The sequence below is a fragment of the Sus scrofa genome, chromosome 6 (assembly GCF_054392235.1).
Source record: "Sus scrofa isolate SSC_HxYL_T2T_F1_AM1 chromosome 6, Sscrofa_HxYL_maternal_Yorkshire_Landrace_v2.0, whole genome shotgun sequence".
Lineage (NCBI taxonomy): Eukaryota > Metazoa > Chordata > Mammalia > Artiodactyla > Suidae > Sus > Sus scrofa.
The window spans coordinates 75021814-75041836 of record NC_139388.1 but is presented as its reverse complement, the minus strand read 5'-3'; the positions used below and the strand labels follow the sequence as shown (position 1 = coordinate 75041836).

Genomic DNA, 20023 nt, shown 5'->3' with positions numbered 1-20023 from the left:
ATATACAATCTTTGTACCTTTTGAATTTTATACCTTGTGAAAGTCTTACCTATTCACAAACACAAATCAAAACTGGGAGAAATTAAGGTAATGATATTTGACCTTGACAAAGAATCTAAACGTATAACCCATTTAAGATGTGGGCATTCCAAAATGATTTCTCAAGAAAAAAACATTAGGAGTTCCTGTTGTGGCACAGTGGGTTAAGAACCCGACTAGTATCTATGAGGATGTGGGTTCGATCTCAGGCCCCGATCAGTGGGTTAAGGATCTGAAGTTGCTGTGAGCTGTGGTGTAGGTTGAAGACACAGCTTGGATCCCATGTTGCTGTGGCTATGGCACAGGCCAGCAGCTCTAACTCCATTTCGACCCCTAGCCTGGGAACCTCCATATGCTTCAGGTGCAGCCCTAAAAAGCAGGAGGAAAAAAAAAAAAGCATTAGTATTATTACTTGCACTAATAAAAATTCCCATTTCTTTTATTATATGATAAACTGACTTGCATTTCATGCATATGGCCTTTTAATACTCACATTCTACTTAAATGTTTTTAGTTAAGATTTCCAACCCTATAAGAAAAGTAGCAATAGACTCCGATCATGGATGAATATCCAACTCCATGACACTGGGGGCTGGAGAGTTTAATATGCAAAACATATCAGAGAAAAGTAGTTATTTTTGGAATCAATTCTGGCTTCCGATCCAGGATTTTCCACCCTTTAGGAGTTCTATTGTGGTGCAGTGGGTTAAGGATCAGGTGTCGTCACTGCTGTGGCTCGGCTCGGGTTGCTGCTGTGGTGAAGGTTCAAACCCTGGTCCAGGGAACTTCCACATGCTGCAGATGCAGTCAAAAAAAAAAAAAGAAATTGTGATATACACCAGCATATTTAGAGGCAACACCAACAGCCAAAAATGCCTCCATCCTCTGTTATAAATAAATGTATTTTTCAAAAAGGAATCATAGGCTCAATAATCGGGATTCAGTGTGTGCACCTCAGTAGCACCTATACTAAAACTGGAACCATACAGAGGAAGCTAGCACGGTCCTGAGTTCAATCATAAAAAAGTGTACAATTCAATACTGAATTTTGTATCTCTTTTTCCTTTACAATTATTCATAGAATACATAATTCATAGAATCACTGGCACAACTGACAAAAGAAATGTAAAATACAAACAACGGTACAGCAGTTTATAGACTTTTACTTTTGAATCTTTTTTGAAAAAACAGAATGTTGCAAGTCCTATGTAGCAAGTTTAGAAAAGTGTATAAGCAAAAGAAAGTTCAAAGTTTTATATAAGAAATGTATATTTAAAACAAAGGCAAACTCAAACTCACAGTAACAGAGAATAGTGGTTTTAAGAGGCTGGGGGTTGGAGGAAAAAAGGAGATATTGATCAAAGGATTATAAACTTGAACATAAAGTTTTGGACACTAACGTGCAGCTTGATGACTGCACATGGTATATGTAAACTCTGCTGAGACAGTAGCTCTCATGTGTTCTGACCACAAAATAAAAGGTAACTATGAGATGTGATGAATATGTTAATTAGACTGTGCTAATCATTTCACAAGGTATAAACATATCAAAGCACCATACATACTGTACACCTTAAATATGCATAGTTTTATTTCCCACTGGGAGATTCCTTTACAAACAGATAAGATCAAAACAGTTTTCCCAACAATTCAGCATTAACTTGTGTCTGAAAAGAACAATAATTTTGCTTTCTCACAAAGTTATAGGTTTCAAGATAGTAGAACCTACCAATATTGTACGTAATAATTGGCCTACAGATCCGTATCAAGTAATTAATCCAAATACCAAAAAACTCTGCTTCAGCCATTTTTCACCTAAGCAATTACATAGGGAAACAAGCTAAGAAGAAATGACTGGTAATTTTAGTAATAATTCACAAGTTTACTATCTGTTAGAGCTCAATCTGTTGTTCAACTCTAAGCACTTAAAACTCAAAGAAGTGTTAAGACCATCTTGGTTCAAGTGCTATTTATTTATGTATCTATCATTTTTTTAGGGCCGCACCTGTAGCATACGGAAGCTCCCAGGCTAGGGGTCAAATCTAGAGCTGTAGTTGCCGGCCTACACCACAGCCACAGCAACTCAGGATCCAAGCAGCCTCTGCAACCTACACCATAGCTCAGGGCAATGCCAGATTCTTAACCGACTGAGCAAGGCCAGGGATCAAACCCACATCCTCATGGATACTAGCTGGGTTCGGTACTGCTGATCCACCATGGGAACTCCTCAAGTGCTGTTTAAATCAACAAAGAAAAGTAATCTTGGAGACTTAACAGGTATATTTCACATCATCATTTACCAAAAATCACTGCTTACACCTTTACTATTGTTAAGATTTCAACTTAATAACACTAGCTAAATTAGCCCAGTTCTCCAGGGACTCCTCAACTGTAAAAAACAAAATAAAGGGTCCATATTTAAATATGCTACTGCTAATATCACAGGGGGAAAGCAGTCAATGGATCATTCAGAATAGCAAAGTTCCAAGTCTTGATGCCCAAATGTTCATTTATTCTGATCACAGCAAGGAGGAAAAGGGGAAAGAATAGGAAAATAAGATAGAGTTGATAGATAACAACATGAACTCACTGGTTGAGTTGCCTTGCATCTGAATGATGCACTTGGACTCTTTGCTGGTCTCTCGAGAATTGAAGGGCCGCACACGGACCGCCACCTTCACTGAGGCTCCCGACATGCTGATGGTCTTGCAGTTCAGGAATAAAGATTCAAATCTTCTTACGAAGTTATGTCCAAATTTCCTTTAAAAAAGAAAAAGATTTCTTACAAGATAGTCAGAATTAAAGAAAGCATGGGCTAACTTGAGCATAAGAGCTATTATATACTAGTACTATATTTTCATTTCTTAAAACCTCTTCTTCCCTATTAATCTTACATTCTCAAAAGTAAATTATCAGGTAGAAAACTGAAGACTGCAATTTGTTTTCCTGTTCTATTATCTCTTTACTATAACTAAAAAGTCCCCAAAACTTAGTAATAAAAAATGTAGGAGTTCCCGTCGAGGTGCAGGGGAAACTAATCCAACTAGGAACCAGGAGGTGGCAGATTCGATCCCTGGCCTTGCTCAGTGGGTTAAGGATCTGGCATTGCTGTGAGCTGTGGTGCAGATGGCAGACGCAGCTCCAATCCTGAGTAGTTGAGGCTGTGGCTGTGGCTGGCAGCTGTAGCTTCAATTGGACCTCTAGCCTGGGAACCTCCATATGCCTCAGCTGAGGCACTAAAAAGCAAAAAAAAAAAAAAAAAAGAGGATTCTTTGTACAAGTAACTTCCTATCTGTAAAACAACTTATTACTTGTCTTTATAAAGAAATGTACTGAATTTTTATATTTTAATTTCAGCTTGAAACATCCAATTACACAATGTATATTTAAACAGCAAAGGACAAAAGCTCTAGCTAGCTTCTTTAACTTCTAGCTACCCTGGGATTCCTTTAACTTAACACGAATCCTTTCATATGTACCTCATCTGACCCTCGTGACTATCCTGTACAGTAAGTAGAGTTCCAAGAGACCCAAGTTCTATCCTCTGACTCATGGCAGAATCAAATCACTACATTTCACTACTGAATAAAACCACAGGAAAAAATGTGAACATTTTTTTAGAGCAACAGTTTCCCTCCTAACAGAGCAAAACGAACACTATTCTGTGAAAAGAACCCACGTAAGTAATTTCCACAAAAAACAACAGATCTCAATCTGTACTCTATCCACTATATAAAACATCTGTGAGAAGAACTGAACAAAAGAAAAAACTAAGAAAGAAAATTACTTATGGGTCCAATTACCAGGGAACTCCAACAGAACTTAAAATCTGACCAACTTTTTTCCACATAATTAAGTAAAGGTTAGGAATGCTAACCTCCAGCTGTACAACTATGTTTTCCACAGGAAAAGGCAAAAATAAATACCCTATCTTACTTTCTTAACATTATTTGGAAGTCTTGTTTTTTGGAACACGTCTATTGTCTGTCTCTCACACACCCCCAGAGACCTTGTTTGCTAGCACTTAAAACAGCGTCTGATGAAAGAGCTCACTACATCTTGCTGAAGGAATGAATTAATGAATTATATTTCCCAGTTGTTCAACCAGAATTATCTGGTTCAAGTTCTTTACCTGGTTTACTGACTTCTTTTGTATTTCAAATGATTAAAGTATTTTTTTTAATTTTTTAAAAAAATGTTTATTATAGTTGAGTTTCAGTTCTGTGCTAATTTCTTCTGCACGGCAAAGTGACCCAATCGTACATATATATAAATTCTTATATTATCTTCCATCATGGCCCATCCCAAAAGACTGGATATAGTTCCCTGGGCTATATAGTAGAACCTCACTATTTATCTATTTGAATGTAATAGTTCACATCTACTAACCTAAAACTCCTAGTCCATCCCACTCCCTCCTCCCTCCTCCCCCTTGGAACCACAAGTCTGTTCTCTATGTCTGTGAGTCTGTTTACATCCCTGTTCTGTAGATAGTTTCATTTGTGCCATATTTTATTTTACTTTTTATTTTTTTAATCATTTTTATTTCCATTACAGCTATTTTTTTTTACCATGGATTATTTTTTATTTTATTTTATTTTTAAATTTTATAATGATTTTTATTTTTTCCATTACAGCTGGTTCACAGTGTTGTGTCAATTTTCTACTGTACAGCAAGGTGACCCAGTCACACATATGTATACACTCTTTTTTCTCACATTATCATGCTCCATAAGTGACTAGATCATTTGTGCCATATTTTAGATTCCACATATGAATGATATCATATGATATTTGTCTTTCTCTTTCTGACTTCACTTAGTATGATAATCTCTAGTTATATCTATGTTGCTGCAAATGGCATCATTTCATTCTTTTTATGGCTGAATAGTATTCCATTGTGTTTATGTGCCACATCTTCTTTTTTTTTTTTTTTTTTTTTTTTTTTGTCTTTTGTTGTTGTTGCTGCTGTTGTTGCTATTTCTTGGGCCGCTCCCGCGGCATATGGAGGTTCCCAGGCTAGGGGTCTAATCGGAGCTGTAGCCACCGGCCTACGCCAGAGCCACAGCAACGCGGGATCCGAGCCGCGTCTGCAACCTATACCACAGCTCACGGCAACGCCGGATCGTTAACCCACTGAGCAAGTGCAGGGACCGAACCCGCAACCTCATGGTTCCTAGTCGGATTCGTTAACCACTGCGCCACGATGGGAACTCCTACATCTTCTTAATCCATTCATCTGCGGATGTACATTTAGGATATTTCCATGTCTTGGCTATTGTGAATAGTGCTGCTATGAACATACAGGTAGGGTGCATGTATCTTTTTTTTTTTTCTTTTTGAATTACAGTTTTGCCCAGATATATGCCCAGGAGTGAGATTGCTGGATCATATCTTAGTTCTTTATTTAGTTTCCTGAGGAATCTCCATACTGTTTTCCATAGTGGTTGTACTAATTTACATGCCCACCAACAGTGTAGATGGGTTCCTATTCTCCATACCCTTTCTAGTATTTGTTATTTATAGATTTATTAATGATGGCCATTCTGACTGGTGTGAGGTGGTACCACGTTATAGTTTTGATTTGCATTTCTCTAATAATTAGTGATACTGAGTATTTTTTCATGTGCCTACTGGCCACCAGGATGTCTGTCTCCTTTGGAGAAATATCTACTTAGGTCTCCATAAAATATTTATCCACAATAATGCTTTTATCTGGCTGCAATGTTTCTTCCAGTCTGTTTCACATTTTACATTAAACAAATGGGTTTTAATACATCAAATATTTACTGTGATCACATTTATCAAATGAAAGCTTAGTATTATTAACCCTTCCAACCAATGCAGCATGATCTACAGCCACTTGTTACAGGATTGTGCCAAAAGAGTAAACGAAGCACTCACAAAAAGCAAGACACAGAACACATTTCAACTCCCTAGAGTTCACTTTAATATACAGCCATCATCTCAACACTCAATGTGTCCCCAAACTAGCTATCTCTGCCAATCTTCCCATTTCTATCTGGCCCCATATCATAAATCTTAGACTCATCTTTGTTTCCTTCTCTTCGAATTATTTTATTAGTGTTAACATTATTAATGAAATACCATATGAAAACTTTTAAAACACAAACTTCCATTTTTCTATCCCTTCCTTCCTCTCATTCCAGTGCCCTGATCCTAATCCATGTCATTATCACCTCATGCCTAGCATCCATACAAGAGTGGAACTAATCTTTGAGCCTTTATTTTTAATCCAACCAATAGTCCTTAAAGGAGGTGGGAAGGGCATGCATAAAACAATAACACAGGGGTCTTCTGAAGAGCAAATGAGCCTAGACGCTCCTAGTTTTGAGACAGGCCCCAGATATAAGTTGCCTTTTTTTTTTTTTCCTGAAGATTACGTTGTAAATCTCCAGCTGAGAACCCCACTTTCTGCAACTGTTTAACTCTACTGCAATACTAAGCTTTCTAAAGTATGACTTCCCATTTCACTTTCAAACCCAAGAACTTTCTCTTACTCCCCAGTGCTTAAAGATCAGTCAGTCAAGGTACTCTCTTGTCAAGCTCCTTTACGATCCCACACACATGGTTTCACACCTCCTAACAATCTCTCCCCTACAATGAGCCTATGGATCTTCATTTTCTCCTCTACTTGATGGCCCAGCTCCAGTCTTACCTCTTCCAAATGACTACCCAAACATTCTAGGAATCACTGGCATTTCCTACTGCTCTGACAGTCCCAAACACATTGTGAGAACACTGCCATCATTTTACATGACTGCATTCTATCTCGTTCTGTTTTTTAACAGCCTCCCAAAGTGAAAAATCCTATTCCTTCAAAAAATCTCTTTGAACCTGAGTTCCTTGAAAAAATAGCTAATTCCAAGTCTGGGTAAGAAATTTCAGGAATCCTGGGACATTTTAGCATAACAACAAGCAAGAAATCAAAAATAAAGGGAATCATGGCAAAAGGATCCAGGTGCCAACTTACAAGCGCTCCCACTGGAGCAAAAATATACATACATACATACAAACATACTGCAAATGGATTGAAAAACGTTAAATATATAAATCCATGGGTTCAAAAGATACTTTTTTCTTTTCTTTCTTTTTTTTTTAAATTTTATGGCTGCACCCATGGCATTTGGAAGTTCCCGGGCCAGGGACCAAATCCAAGCCAGAGCTGTGACCTATGCTAAAGCTTTGTCAATGCTGGACCTTTTTAGCCCACTGCACCAGGCTGGGGATCGAACCACAGCCACCCAAGCCACTGCAGTCATATTCTTAACCCACTGCACCACAGTGGGAACTCCATAACGATACTTTCAAAAACTTCATTATTCTGAAAACTGGCAAATAAAACAAAGGAATGTTGCATACACCCAGTCTATATATCCTGTACTATAATCCACGACAGCCAAATAGTCAATGAGGGAAAGTTCTTTACAGAAAAAATGCCAGCTAATAAATGCAGAAAAAATGACAGAATTCCAACCCTACTAATATAAAGGTTCTCTGCATCATCACTACTAAAAAAGCCTTAAACAGGTGCCCTTTTGTGGCTCAGCAGGTTATGAAACCGACTAGCCTCCATGAGGATGCAGGTTCAACCCCTGACCTCACTCAGTGGGTTAAGGATCTGGGTTGCCACAACCTGTGGTGTAGGTCGCAGTCATGGCTCAGGTCCCACGTTGCTGTGGCTGTGGCAAATGCCAGCAGCTGCAGCTCTGATTTGATCCCTAGTCTAGGAACTTCCGTGTTCCACAAAAGCGGCCCTAAGGCTGACAACATCTGAACCAAATGATCATCGATCTTAACGTCGCTCAAAGTGGGACACCTAGGTGGCCTACGCCTCCTGAGGTGCTACAACAGGAAATGCAACATCAGTAAATATTCTTAGCCCACCTCCTTAAAAAAACCTCAACAGAATCAAGCCTCCATCTACAGGACATCTAGGGAGCAAAGAAACAACTTAAATGATACCTAGAAGATACAATCATCCAAACCCAGATTACGGAAAAAATCTATAGGTTGGGTCACCCAGTTTCTTCAATTAAACAGTATGACTGGGGGAGGGGTGATAAAAGAGATTTCAATGTTGACAGTTACTAAATATTGTAGATATATAAATTAAGAGGAAAAAAAAAGCCACTTTCTTCTGCTGTGTTCTAGCCAGGGCCTACAAAGTGTTACTAAATGCTGCTAAGTAACTTACAAACCGACAACAAAAGCTGAAACCTCCTTGCTGAGTTTTAGATATAAAATACTGGAAACCGGAGTTCCCGTCGTGGTGCAGTGGTTAATGAATCCGACTAGGAACCATGAGATTTCGGGTTCGGTCCCTGCCCTTGCTAAGTGGCTTGACGATCCGGCATTGATGCAGGTTGCAGACGCTGCTCGGATCATGCGTTGCTGTGGCTCTGGTGTAGGCTAGTGGCTACAGCTCCGATTAGACCCCTAGGCTGGGAATCTCCATATGCCGAGGGAGCGGCCCAAGAAATAGCAAAAAGACAAAATAAATAAATAAATAAAAATAAAGCCCTTTGTCAATTAAAAAAATATATATACTGGAAACCAAAATACTAACAAATCGAATATTTGATGTCCCCCCCCCACACACACTTCTCAATAGCTGACTCCTCTACCGAGCTGCCCTCCCGGCATTTCATTCAACCCAACACACTCAAAGCCAAACTCTCTCTCCACCTTCCCCGGCTCTTCTGCCTCTTTTCTATTTCTTTTAATGTTCTCACCAGTCTCCTGTTCCCACAGTGGCCAAAAACCTTGCTTCCTCTATTCATCTAATCAACTGCCAAAATTACATGGCTTCAACCTTTAAAATCTCTCTTTCCAGTTCTACCACCACTATACCATACCTTTTATGCCTTCAATATATCTCGCTGAGACTGTTAACCATCTTAACCACTTTTTCTTTCACCTATTCCAACCGTACTATACAATACTGCCATTTTCATCCTCCTGAAGCACAGGTCTCTTCATATCACTGTCCACTTAAAAATCCTCCAACTTCCGCTACAATCTACCAAGCAAGGACTGCACTCCCCACATTGGCATTCAATGTGTTCTGTAACATAAACCACCCATTTTTACAAGCCCACAAAACACTGCCTTCCATCCACATTCCTTAACAACCACCCACCAGAGGGTTTCCTGAAAACATCTCATGTTTTTCTGTCTCTGCACATTTGCTCCAAAGTTCCTTCAACCCATTATACCCTTCCTTCTCAAAATCCCATTTTTCTTCTAGGACCTTCTCATACGCTACCTATTTCTAAAGCCTTCATAGATTCTTCCCACCCCGCAAACCAAATGCAAATACTTCTCCATTTAATACTTCTCACCTTACCTAGGGCAGGAGAAGTTATTTGCTTTTCTTATCTCTACTGTAAATTTTAAGTTCCTTGAGGACAAGAACAAAATTTTAGTCATATTTCTAATTCTCTACATCACATGGTCTTAAATATCATAGTCAAAATATTTTGGTTGAATTTACTGTGTATCAACAGACGATGTTGGAATAGTATTAATAAAAAACATAAGCTGTTCCAAAATAGAGAAAGATTAACTGATCAAAAAGAAAAAGGATAAAATTTCAAATTCCTTCCTAAATAAAAAAGCTAACAGTCATTCTTCTTTGGAAGTGATGAGTACATTTTAAAATCATTTTCCCCAAACAACCTGAACCTAAATATATATACTTGGGGGAGTTCCCGTCGTGGCGCAGTGGTTAACGAATCCGACTAAGAACCATGAGGTTGCGGGTTCGGTCCCTGCCCTTGCTCAGTGGGTTAACGATCCGGCGTTGCCATGAGCTGTGGTGTAGGTCACAGACGCGGCTCGGATCCCGCGTTGCTGTGGCTCTGGCGTAGGCCAGTGGCTACAGCTCCGATTTGACCCCTAGCCTGGGAACCTCCGTATGCCACGGGAGCGGCCCAAGAAATAGCAAAAAAAGACAAAAAAAAAAAAAAGAAAGAAAGAAAGAAGCTATGGGAGAAGTTCCCATTGTGGCGCAGAGGAAACGAATCCCACTAGGAACCATGAGGTTGTGGGTTCCGCCCCTGGCTCCGTGGGTTAGGGATCCGGTGTTGCCCTGAGCTGTGGTGTAGGTCGCAGATGCGGCTTGGATCTGGCATTGCTATGGCTATGATGTAGGCCAGCAGCTACAGATCCGATTAGACCCCTAGCCTGGGAACCTCCATATGCCGCAGGTACGGCCCTAAAAAGACAAAAAAAAAAGACAGAAAAAAAAAAAAGAAGCAGCAGCTGCTATAGGAAAACAACAAAAATTAAAATACATTTTCCAAGTTTTAAAGAGCCAAAGAAAGGCAGGTAGGAGAGGCAACCACGCATACCCTAAATCACTTACACAGCCTCGGTTCTAGACTGTTCCTCTGATCAGTTTTCCTTCTTTATGACATATGATTAGAAGCATTAGTAAGTGGAATGGAGCAAAAATTCCAGAAGGTCGCTAACAGTAAAGGGATAATAAAACATTAAGATCTAATTCATTTGAATTTTTCTAAATTTTCCCCTGTTTAACTTTGATCTTGCCATTCTCACTTGTCATCAGAGGTACTCTGGATTATTTATTAGGAGTCTAAGGAGAAGACTATACTCAAACTGACCTTTCAGCAAAGTGAATAAACAAGAATGAAATAATCTTAGTTATTTGGTTGGTTTATTTTTACAATATTCCTTTTTATAGAAAACAGCCAGGACTATATTCCTAAAACAGAGGTCAATTCATGTTATCCCCTCTCCTTAAAAACCTTTGTTTTCCATGGCCTCAGAACACAACCTAAAAACTCATGTGCCTCCACAATCCAATCTCCCTCTCCCGGTCTCACTTTTCACTGCCCAATTTTAAGCCCGCTCCACCAAGCACCTTTTACTACACCAAACCTGTGATTCCTGGAAGCTCCATCTCCCTTCTAGCCCATTACAAGTCCCTACCTTTTGAGGACATGGTTAAGTACCACCATGAAGCAGGAAGCAAGCATTAAGTTCGTCAACATCTCCCTCTCTAAGCTAAACATCACACCTTCTTTCTCTTTGCTCCCTAAAAATGTTATTCCTCATTTTCTACTTAACTTCATTCTGCCCTGTCTTGCAGTGAGTACAATTCTCATACACTGATACTTTACTCAGCACATCTGTCACACCTGAAAATGGAATTTAACCAAGAAATGCAATCTTTTAAATACAACATTCACACAATTTGCTACATCCCTGCAAATTCATAGTATCAACAAACATTCTATTTAAAAGATAATGTCTTCTATGGAGTTCCTATTGTGGTTCAGTGGTTAACGAATCCGACTAGGAACCATGAGGTTGCAAGTTCGAGCCCTGGCCTTGCTCAGTGGGTAAAGGATCCGGCGTTGCCGTGATCTGTGGTGTAGGTTGCAGATGCGGCTTGGATCCCCAAGTTGCTGTGGCTGTAGAGTAGGCCGGCAGCTACAGCCCTGATTCGCCCCCTAGCCTGGGAACCTCCATATGCCACAGGAGCAGCCCAAGAAATGGCAAAAAGACCAAAAAAAAAAAGAGAGCAATAATGTCTTCTATTGAATTACACTTTAAAGGATGAATTATAATAATGAATTCATGGAAACCCCAAAATAAATATATGTAGCTAATCCACCTATTTTGAGAGGCTGTGAAAATTTCCCTATTATAAGTTTTGCATCTCTTAATCTAATGCTTTCCACGAGGATCAAGCAGGCTTTAGGATCCAATACTCTGTGTCACCAACCATGGCCATACTGACAAAATGGCCCCCAAAATGTAAAATTTTATTTTGGGTTGTATATGAATTCTGTGTGTATAAGTGTCTACTCTTGGTCTTTGACTCCATGGATAAAAATCAGCCATAAGCCAAAGTGTGAAAACTAAGTATGGATCAGATGTTAGAAAAGTTTCTTTCTGCATTCTAACCCAAGAATCTACTGCATAGGAAGTTTCCTGACAGATCAGATTTTCAATCTCAAATGAGATTAAACCAGCTCAGTCAGGCTCCCCATCTGTTTTCTTTTAACCACTATCAAAAATAACCTGAAACACTTTTTATTAGACACATGCCCTCCTGTCACTTTAAGAAATAAAGGACCTTCCTTTCACTGGTGACATGATTTTATTCTCATAAACCAAGAGGTGCATCAAGAAACAACAGCTTCAGGAGTTTCTGTTGTGGTTTTGTGAGCTAAGAACCCAACTAGTACTCATGAGGATGAGGGCTAAATCCTTGGCCTCACTCAGTGGGTTAGGGATCTGGTCTTGATGCAAGCTGTGGTGTAGCCTGCAAACACAGCTCAGATCCTAAGTTGCTGTGGCTGTGGTACAGCCAGCAGCTGCAGCTCCCACTCGACCCCTAACCCAGGAACTTCCACATGGTGCAGGTGCGTCCTTAAAAAAAAAAAAAAAAGAAAAGAAAGAAACAACAGCTTCAGTGGCCCATGGCTTAAAATAAACTATTCTAAATGAAAGTAGGTGTTTTTTTTTCCATTTTATTTTCTTATTTCACTCTTTGGATGGTTAATATTAAACTCTATCTAGTAGGCCAATGCCCTCTAGTATCTAAAGCTACATCATATAATTTTATTTTAGCAGAATCACCAGGAACTCTGCCATTCAAAACCCAATTTTCCACTGAAGTTCTTCTGTCAAAATGGATGACAACAGCTACTCCTGGAAGTGTCCAGGTTAAATGAACTCGGTTTGGCTATGATGCAGAAATAGAGTTTCAATCAGAGGTTAATTCAAATTTGATATGAGTCAAAGTTCTTTCTTTCTGAAATCTGAGTGACCACACCTTTGCAGCTACCTGTCTGGGAGGTAGCTCACTAGCTGGGCAAGAATGCAGGTCAGACTTTTCCATGTGTCAATAATGTGTCAATTGTGTCACATGATAAACCAGCACCCAAAGTTTAATAGGTATGTTTTCATTGAGATGACAACATACAAGTATTCCAGGTTCTCACTAGGGTTTTTTTGTTATTTTTTTTTTTTATGACCGCACCTGCAGCATATGGAAGTTCCTGGGCTAGGGGTCAAATGGGAGCTGCAGCTGCTGGCCTTATGCCACAGACACAGCAACTCAGGATCCAAGCCTAGTAGCTTTTGGCAACACCAGATCCTTAACCCACTGAGCAAGGCCAGGGATTGAACTTCCATCCTCAAAGACAGGATGTTGGGTTCTTAACCTGCTAAGCCACAACAGAACTCCTCGCCAGGGTTTTAAATAATGAATTTTCTTCTGGAATACTCAGACTTATTTTGATATAAAGACATACCTGAACCACATTAATCATATCCTTCACAGAAAAGACTTTAGTTATATTTCAATGTTGTATTCTCAGTGTGAGAACACATGGATTACTTTTCCTAAGTAGGTCTCTGAAGAACATTTTTCCTTTTACTTAAAGACCTGCTGAAAACACCTGCTATACATCCTTGTATCAGGATGTCTATAACACTGTTCTCATAGAATCTTTTTATTTATTTATTCAGGCCCCAGCCAAAGCATGTGGAAGTTCCAGGGCCAGGGATCAAACCTAAGCCAGTGTGGATCCTTAAGTGGATCCTTAACTCACTGAACCACAAGAGAATTCCCTCTTAGAATTTCTTTAGACTTTATTACCTGGAAAAAAGTTTCTCTTGACAAATCATTAGCTTTCTTTTACCAGGATGAAAACCGTATAATTTCTCTTTCCCTTTTCACCTTGAATTTCAAAAGTTTCAAAACTAAATTACAAAAACCACATTATACAAATATATACATGTACAAATTACTATAGTTTGCATATTTACTTTTTCCTATCACAAAGATTTTTGTTTCTTCTCCATGTTTTAACAACTTCACTGTATATTTAGAATTGCGATAAGCTGCTCAGATCCTTTTCAGAAGCAGTGATATAAATTATAACTAAATAAAACTTTGCTCTAATAGACGAATCTGTTACTTATTTTAATATTGAAAATGTTATAGTCAAAATTCTAGTTCCTCTGACCCCTAGCCTGTGAACGCCCACACCCCATGGGTGCAGCCTTAAAAAAAAACTTGAAAAATTAAAAACAAAAAAATTCCAATTCTTAAAAACAAATAAAGTCTTTAAAAGTTAAACAAAAATTTGTGTTGTATGAATGATAGGCATGTGAGTGGCTAGAAAAGCAGGAGGCCCAGGAGACTGAAGCCAGCAACACCAAAGCGAGCAGACAAAGGAGGGAGTGGAGTGAGCAAGACTTTCCGTACTGCACAGGCGTGATGCTAGTCCCCTAGTGTCCCTAATAAAGGGCTGGAAACAAGAGCATGAGCTGTGTCGGTAAAGGAGGGGTCACTGACGCTAGTCTGTGGTGGCCCGGGGAACAACGAGGAGGCAAGGAACTGGAAATGCAGCTCTCCTCACGGCTTCCAGAACCTGGCTGTGAGGGCAAGAGAGGCAGCTAAGAAGGAAGAGGAATGAAGGAGGAATTTTTCTCCTCTCCACTCCCCCCCCTTTAATATAAAAATTTGTATGTTTCTATCATTTATTCAACAGCTATTTATTTGACACCTACAATGCTGACAGGCAGTTCCAGGAGTCCAGGATAAATCAGTGAACAAAACAGATGAACATGCTTGTCATGGAGGATTTTATATTCTGGTGGGGGAGAGGGGACATTAAAATAATAAATAAGTTATACTGAATGTAAAGTGATAAAAGGCGTTATGAGAGAAGAAAAGTCAGCCAAGTCAGGGGGATCAGGAGCTCGGCAGGGAGGGGGTGCCATGCAGGGACATCCATGAGGTCAGTGTAGGCCTGTTATGGTAGTGAGGTTCAAGCAAAGACCTGAAGCAAGTGAAGGAATCAGCCAAGCAGATTTCAGGGGAAGAGGGTTCCAAGTGGAAGAAAGAGTGTGCTGCTGTGTCCAAGGAACTGTGGGGCTGACACAGCAAGTCCCCAAAGATTAGAAGGCAGTAAGCGATATTTCACACACAAGCCCAGGGGTCAGCCGAAGTCAGGGAGAGTAACCTTTCCCCTGAGACCAGAGGAAAGAGGATAAGAAAGAGACAGAGATGTTCTAAGCAGAGGAAGGGGAAGTGCGGGGAGTTCCCGCCTTTTCTTTCCTATGAGGCCATAGGTAAGGTTTACGCCAAGCATGAGGCAGTGGGCAAGCCTGACTAAAATGGTCAAGATTTCCAAAAAATCATGGAAACCACCATGGCCTGGGCAGCAATACACTAACTAAATTGCACTAAAACAGAAAAGAGTTGGAGTTAACCCTATCTTACCATAACTACAGACATAAGGTAAAGTTTAAGTTCCTTGAGAGCAAAGAACTAAATCTTCTCGGGCACTCTCAATTAAGTGGTAATGAATGTCGTAAAAGTGAGCACAAACGAATTACTGGGCCATTAACCAAAGTCCAAGTTAGAAGTCCAAAGCATTCTTTGCAGTTTTTTTCCCATCATAGTCTCATCTGTTTCTTCTACTGATGAGCTGCATGAAAAAAGTTCTAAATGTGTATTTATCCACACTGTTTTGTGAACTCTGGAAATTTACCAGTACCTGTTCCAACAAGGCCATCTTTGAAAAAGAACTACATGAAGTAGATACGCTTACACCTTTCACTTCAGAGCCTTGTGAAATTATATCCGTTTACAAGACCAAATGGATATGCTTTTTCCTGGAAAAGACCTGCTGTGATTAGTAGTCTGGGAAGGGCTTTACAAACAAGGCAGGGGCCCTTTGTTGTCTTTTACTTTGTACCCAGACGAGATCCAAGCGGGAAATGGGCTAGAAAGCTTTGGCCTTGGAGAAACTCTGTTGGCACTCCTCTTGGCAGTTTATTCCCTCCACAAATTCAGAGTGGGAAAGAGGAAAGAGAGAAAAAAGGAAAACTGTATTCTTATCTGGTCTTGAAAAGGAAAGTCTGCTTAGAAACTGTACTTAATTGGATAAACTCTGGAAAAACATTCATCAGAGCAGAGCTACAGACTCACAAAATTTTGCCTCTAAATCAGACTCACAATCAGGTCTGATTTTACCAAATGCTGAAATTATATTTAACCACAATTCTTCACATCTCTTTTCACTAATAATGCTAAAATTTTAAGTCTTAGAAATATTCCTTAATTAGAACATGGAATTTAAAAGACATTCTGTATTTCTCTCACATTAATATAATGCAAAAAACACTAGTTTATTTTGAAACCATTTTTTTTTTTTTGGTCTTTTCTTGTTTTTTCTAGGGCTGCACCCACGGCATATGGAGGTTCCCAGGCTAGGGGTCCAATCGGAGCTGTAGCCGCCAGCCTACGCCAGAGCCACAGCAATGCCAGATCCGAGCCGCGTCTGCGACCTACACCACAGCCCATGGCAACGCCGGATCCTTAACCCACTGAGCGAAGCCAGGGATGGAACCTGAAACCTCATGGTTCCTAGTCAGATTCGTTAACCACTGAGTCCTTACAGGAACTCCCTTGAAACCATTTTTGATTCAACCAAGTTTTAAAAGAAAAGCTTAATGATAAAAATAAAAAATAAAGTGTTAAGACTTTTCTTAGAAACCCTTCTCTGAAAATGTTTAAGTAGTTCAACTTAAGTTATGGGAATTTATCCATTAAGAAATGGAGTTTGAATGAAAGCAAAGGGCGCAAAGAAGGTGGGCATGCCACCCGCTAGGGCCTGTCCATGTCTAGGATGTAGGAAAAGACAGATTTATAGGCTCCCACTGAATTCAATTATTGATCATATCCAGATCTTTCTCACAACGCAAACACGTGTGCCACCTTCATATTCCATTCTTAAATGGTACATTACCAGTTTCACTTGCCTCATAATCCAAGAGTCATACCAAGTTAATTAGAAAGCATCACCTTGCTTTTTAGAGAACACAAACTAAGATTTTATTATGACTATGCTAAGCTGACATAATGCCAGCCTTTAAATAAAATATCCACCATGATATCACCTCTTAAGAGCTATTCAAATCCAATCACTATACTTTCATGGGGGCTCAAAGAGATCCATCTGAGACACAAAGCAACATGTTCAGTATCAGCAGAACAGCTGCCTAGAACAGTAAAAGATACGTGAGCAAGAGATCTGTTGACAATCTAATTTCAGCTACCTCGAGATGCCACAAAGATGACAACCTGCGTCCTCAGAAATACTGCTGCAGGCCACTCTCATCATCCGAATATTCCCGTTTACTTCATCTCTGCATGCTGAGCTACTCTGAAAAATCTATCCATCCGATGCAATATACTAATTCAAGGCCTCCATTCTGGTAAACTGGCCTTAGCGATCCTGAGACCTGCCTCTGTATTTGGCATCCTCGGCCCTCTGCACCCATAGCACTGGCTACAGACGATGAACGAAAACACGGCATTTCATCCCCAACAAGAATGGAATCTTAAAGGCACTTTACCTTGGAAGTTCAATTAGCAACTGATCGAGGAGTTGAAGTGTTTTGGGAGTACCATTCGGGTTTTAGGGCCTGGGATGTTTTGTGTTGCATGAACAATGACTAGCTTGCTGGAGCAGCCTCCCAACCCCCACAACTTGGCTCTGGTGCGGCCAGTCACCCTGAAAGCTGCCAGGGCTGTCACTCGGTGCCTTCCAGCAACCGGACTTGGCTCCTAAAGGATTTGTCAGATCATCCTCCCAATATGGCTGCCGGAGTAATCCCGGGCCGCCGAACGCCGAGACCACCCCGGCCTGCCCGCCGCTGGCCAGCATCCAGCATCCAGCGAGCCCCCTCCCTTTCCATCGCGCAGCTCTCTGGTCCCCGCGCCATCGGCTCCCCCCTCCCACGCGACGCCCGCTCCCGCCTTCATCTGGCAAAAGGGCGCAACCACATTCCTAGCCGAAGCCCCGATGCCGATCATAACGGGGAAGCGGGGATGGGGGAAATCAGGCAGGGGGGGCTTCAAAGCCAAGCAGAGCCGCAATGTGCGCAGAGGGCCCAGGGAACGCACGGCCCGCGGCGGCTCAGCTGCCCGACCGCTCCGCACCGCCGGAGCCTCGCGGCTCAGGGGGAGCTGAGGGCTAGTGCGGGGCACTGCGGGGGACCCAGCAGGCCGCTGGCCCCAAGCCCGGGGCTCGCCGCCGGCCCCGGACGGCCCTCTATCCCCGAGGGCGAGGCTCCCCCGCCCCGCCCCGCCCCGCCCGGCGCCCCGCTGGGGCAGCGCCCTCACTACCGGCCGCTCCGGCCCGGAGCTTCCCCCGCTCGGACCCCACCCGCCCCCCGCCCGGCCGCCCCTCCCCCCCGGGCGGTCCCCTCCTCAGGCCGGCTGCGCAGCGTCAACCGCCGCCCGCCTTACCTCAGCCGCGCTGCGGACCGACGGGCAGACGGGCCGGGTCAGCAGGCGCCGCGGCGCGCGGGGGCTTGGGCAGCCCGGCACCGACGCTCCTCAGCGCGAGCAGCGGCCGCCGCGAGCAGCAGGGCGCCGCTCGGCAACCCCATCACGCAACGGACCAGCCCCGCATCGAGGGCCGCGGCGGCCGGAAGGCGGGAGCGCAGAGACCGGGACACGAAGACGGGCCGGCGGTGGCGGTGGCGACGGCGGCGGCGGCGGCGGGCGGAGAGAGGCTCTGACTCGCGCTGGCGCCTCCCTGGTCCGCCGCCGTCCGACTGCCCCGCGTCTGTCCTCGCGAAGCTCCGCCCGCAGTCGCCGGCGCGGGACACCGCCCCGAGCCCGGCCGCCGCGCGTCACCTCGGCCCGCCCCGGCGCCTGCGACTGACGTGGGCGTCGACCAATCGCAGGGAGAGCCGGAGATGCGAGGCGGTGGGAGAGGCGGAGACCGCAGGACGCCCCCTAGTGGCTCGGAAGCAGGAGCGGGTGCGGGGGTGCGAGGATGCGGGGTGGGCAAAGGCGGCGCCCACAGTCCCCTCCCAGGTGACCCCCGAAGGGCGTCAGTCGGCGGGAGCCGCGCCCTGCTAACCCGATGATCCGCCTTGTAAGGGGACAAAGCAAGGCTAAGGGAGGCGGAGCGGGACTGTGGGGGCCAGACGCCTGCGGGGGAGCAGAGATGAATGTGGGAGGCGGCCGAGTCTGGAGTCATTGTCCATTTGGAAAACATCTCACCCGTTGAAGCCGTGGAACACTGCGCAGTGAAACACGCAAAGGGATGAGTGTATTATCCCGCAGAAAGCTCCCCGGCCTATTCTTATCCAGCCCGCAAACACCTCCCACACGCCACCTTGGGAAAAAAGGCAGAATGAGTAATGGAAAAGCATGACTTAGTGGGCATTCAACTTGTCTCCTTGGGAGACCGAGTAAGCGCCGTGAGTAAAGGAACAAAATGCTTTGTATCGCCCCGGAATTAACCAACCGAGCTCCCTTCTGGGAGATGCCCTTGAAGGAGGGTTTTTGGAATTCAGAAACCCAAAGAACAGAAGCACCCTGGTAGCAATTTTTTAAAATCAGATTTAGATTCTGCTCAAAAGAAAAGCCCACAACTGTTCATGAGAGGTCCAATTCAGTACTTAACAAAATATTAATTCAACAGTAATTTGTGCAATTTTCATGCCAAGCACCACTGTTTATAAGGCGAAATGCTTTTTGATTTACTAGCAGAAATTGAAAGTAAAATTTAATTTTTTCCTCCTGAATTCAATACAGTATTGGATGTTAAAAGCCTTGTTTATAAGTACAAACGCTAAAGCATCAAAGTTAATTTTTTACACTAATGATTTTGGAAAATTTCCACTCCTGCTTAAGTCCTTATACTTTCCATCCAGTCGACGTCTATTGAATATTTCTCGTTTCGTTTAGAATTTTGGGGGGTTTTTTATTGGTGGTGTTGGTTTGTTTTGCTTTTTTAGGGCCGCATCCAGGGCATATGGAGGTTCCCAGGCTAGGGGTGGATCGGAGCTACAGCTGCCGACCTATGCCACAGTCAAAGCAACTGCCGATCAGGAGCTGAGTCTGCAACCTACACCACAGTTCACAGCAACACCGGATCCTTAACTCACT

At 42.6% G+C, this 20023-nt stretch overlaps 1 protein-coding gene across 28 annotated transcripts in view; it reads right to left on the bottom strand.

The window, feature by feature from the left end:
* KIF1B (kinesin family member 1B) overlaps positions 1 to 18706 on the bottom strand; it is a 168023-nt gene extending 149317 nt beyond the window's left edge. For all 28 annotated transcript variants that reach the window (XR_014807045.1, XM_021095313.2, XM_021095321.2 and 25 more), the window contains exons 1-2: positions 18368 to 18706; positions 2630 to 2799 (exon numbers count right to left, since the gene is read on the bottom strand). Coding sequence is in view for 27 of the 28 variants with exons in the window: in XM_021095313.2 (XP_020950972.1) it covers positions 2630 to 2735 (106 nt within the window). In the remaining variant the exon portion in view is untranslated. The remainder of the gene's footprint in view (positions 1 to 2629; positions 2800 to 18367) is intronic.
* Positions 18707 to 20023: the final 1317 nt, after the last annotated feature.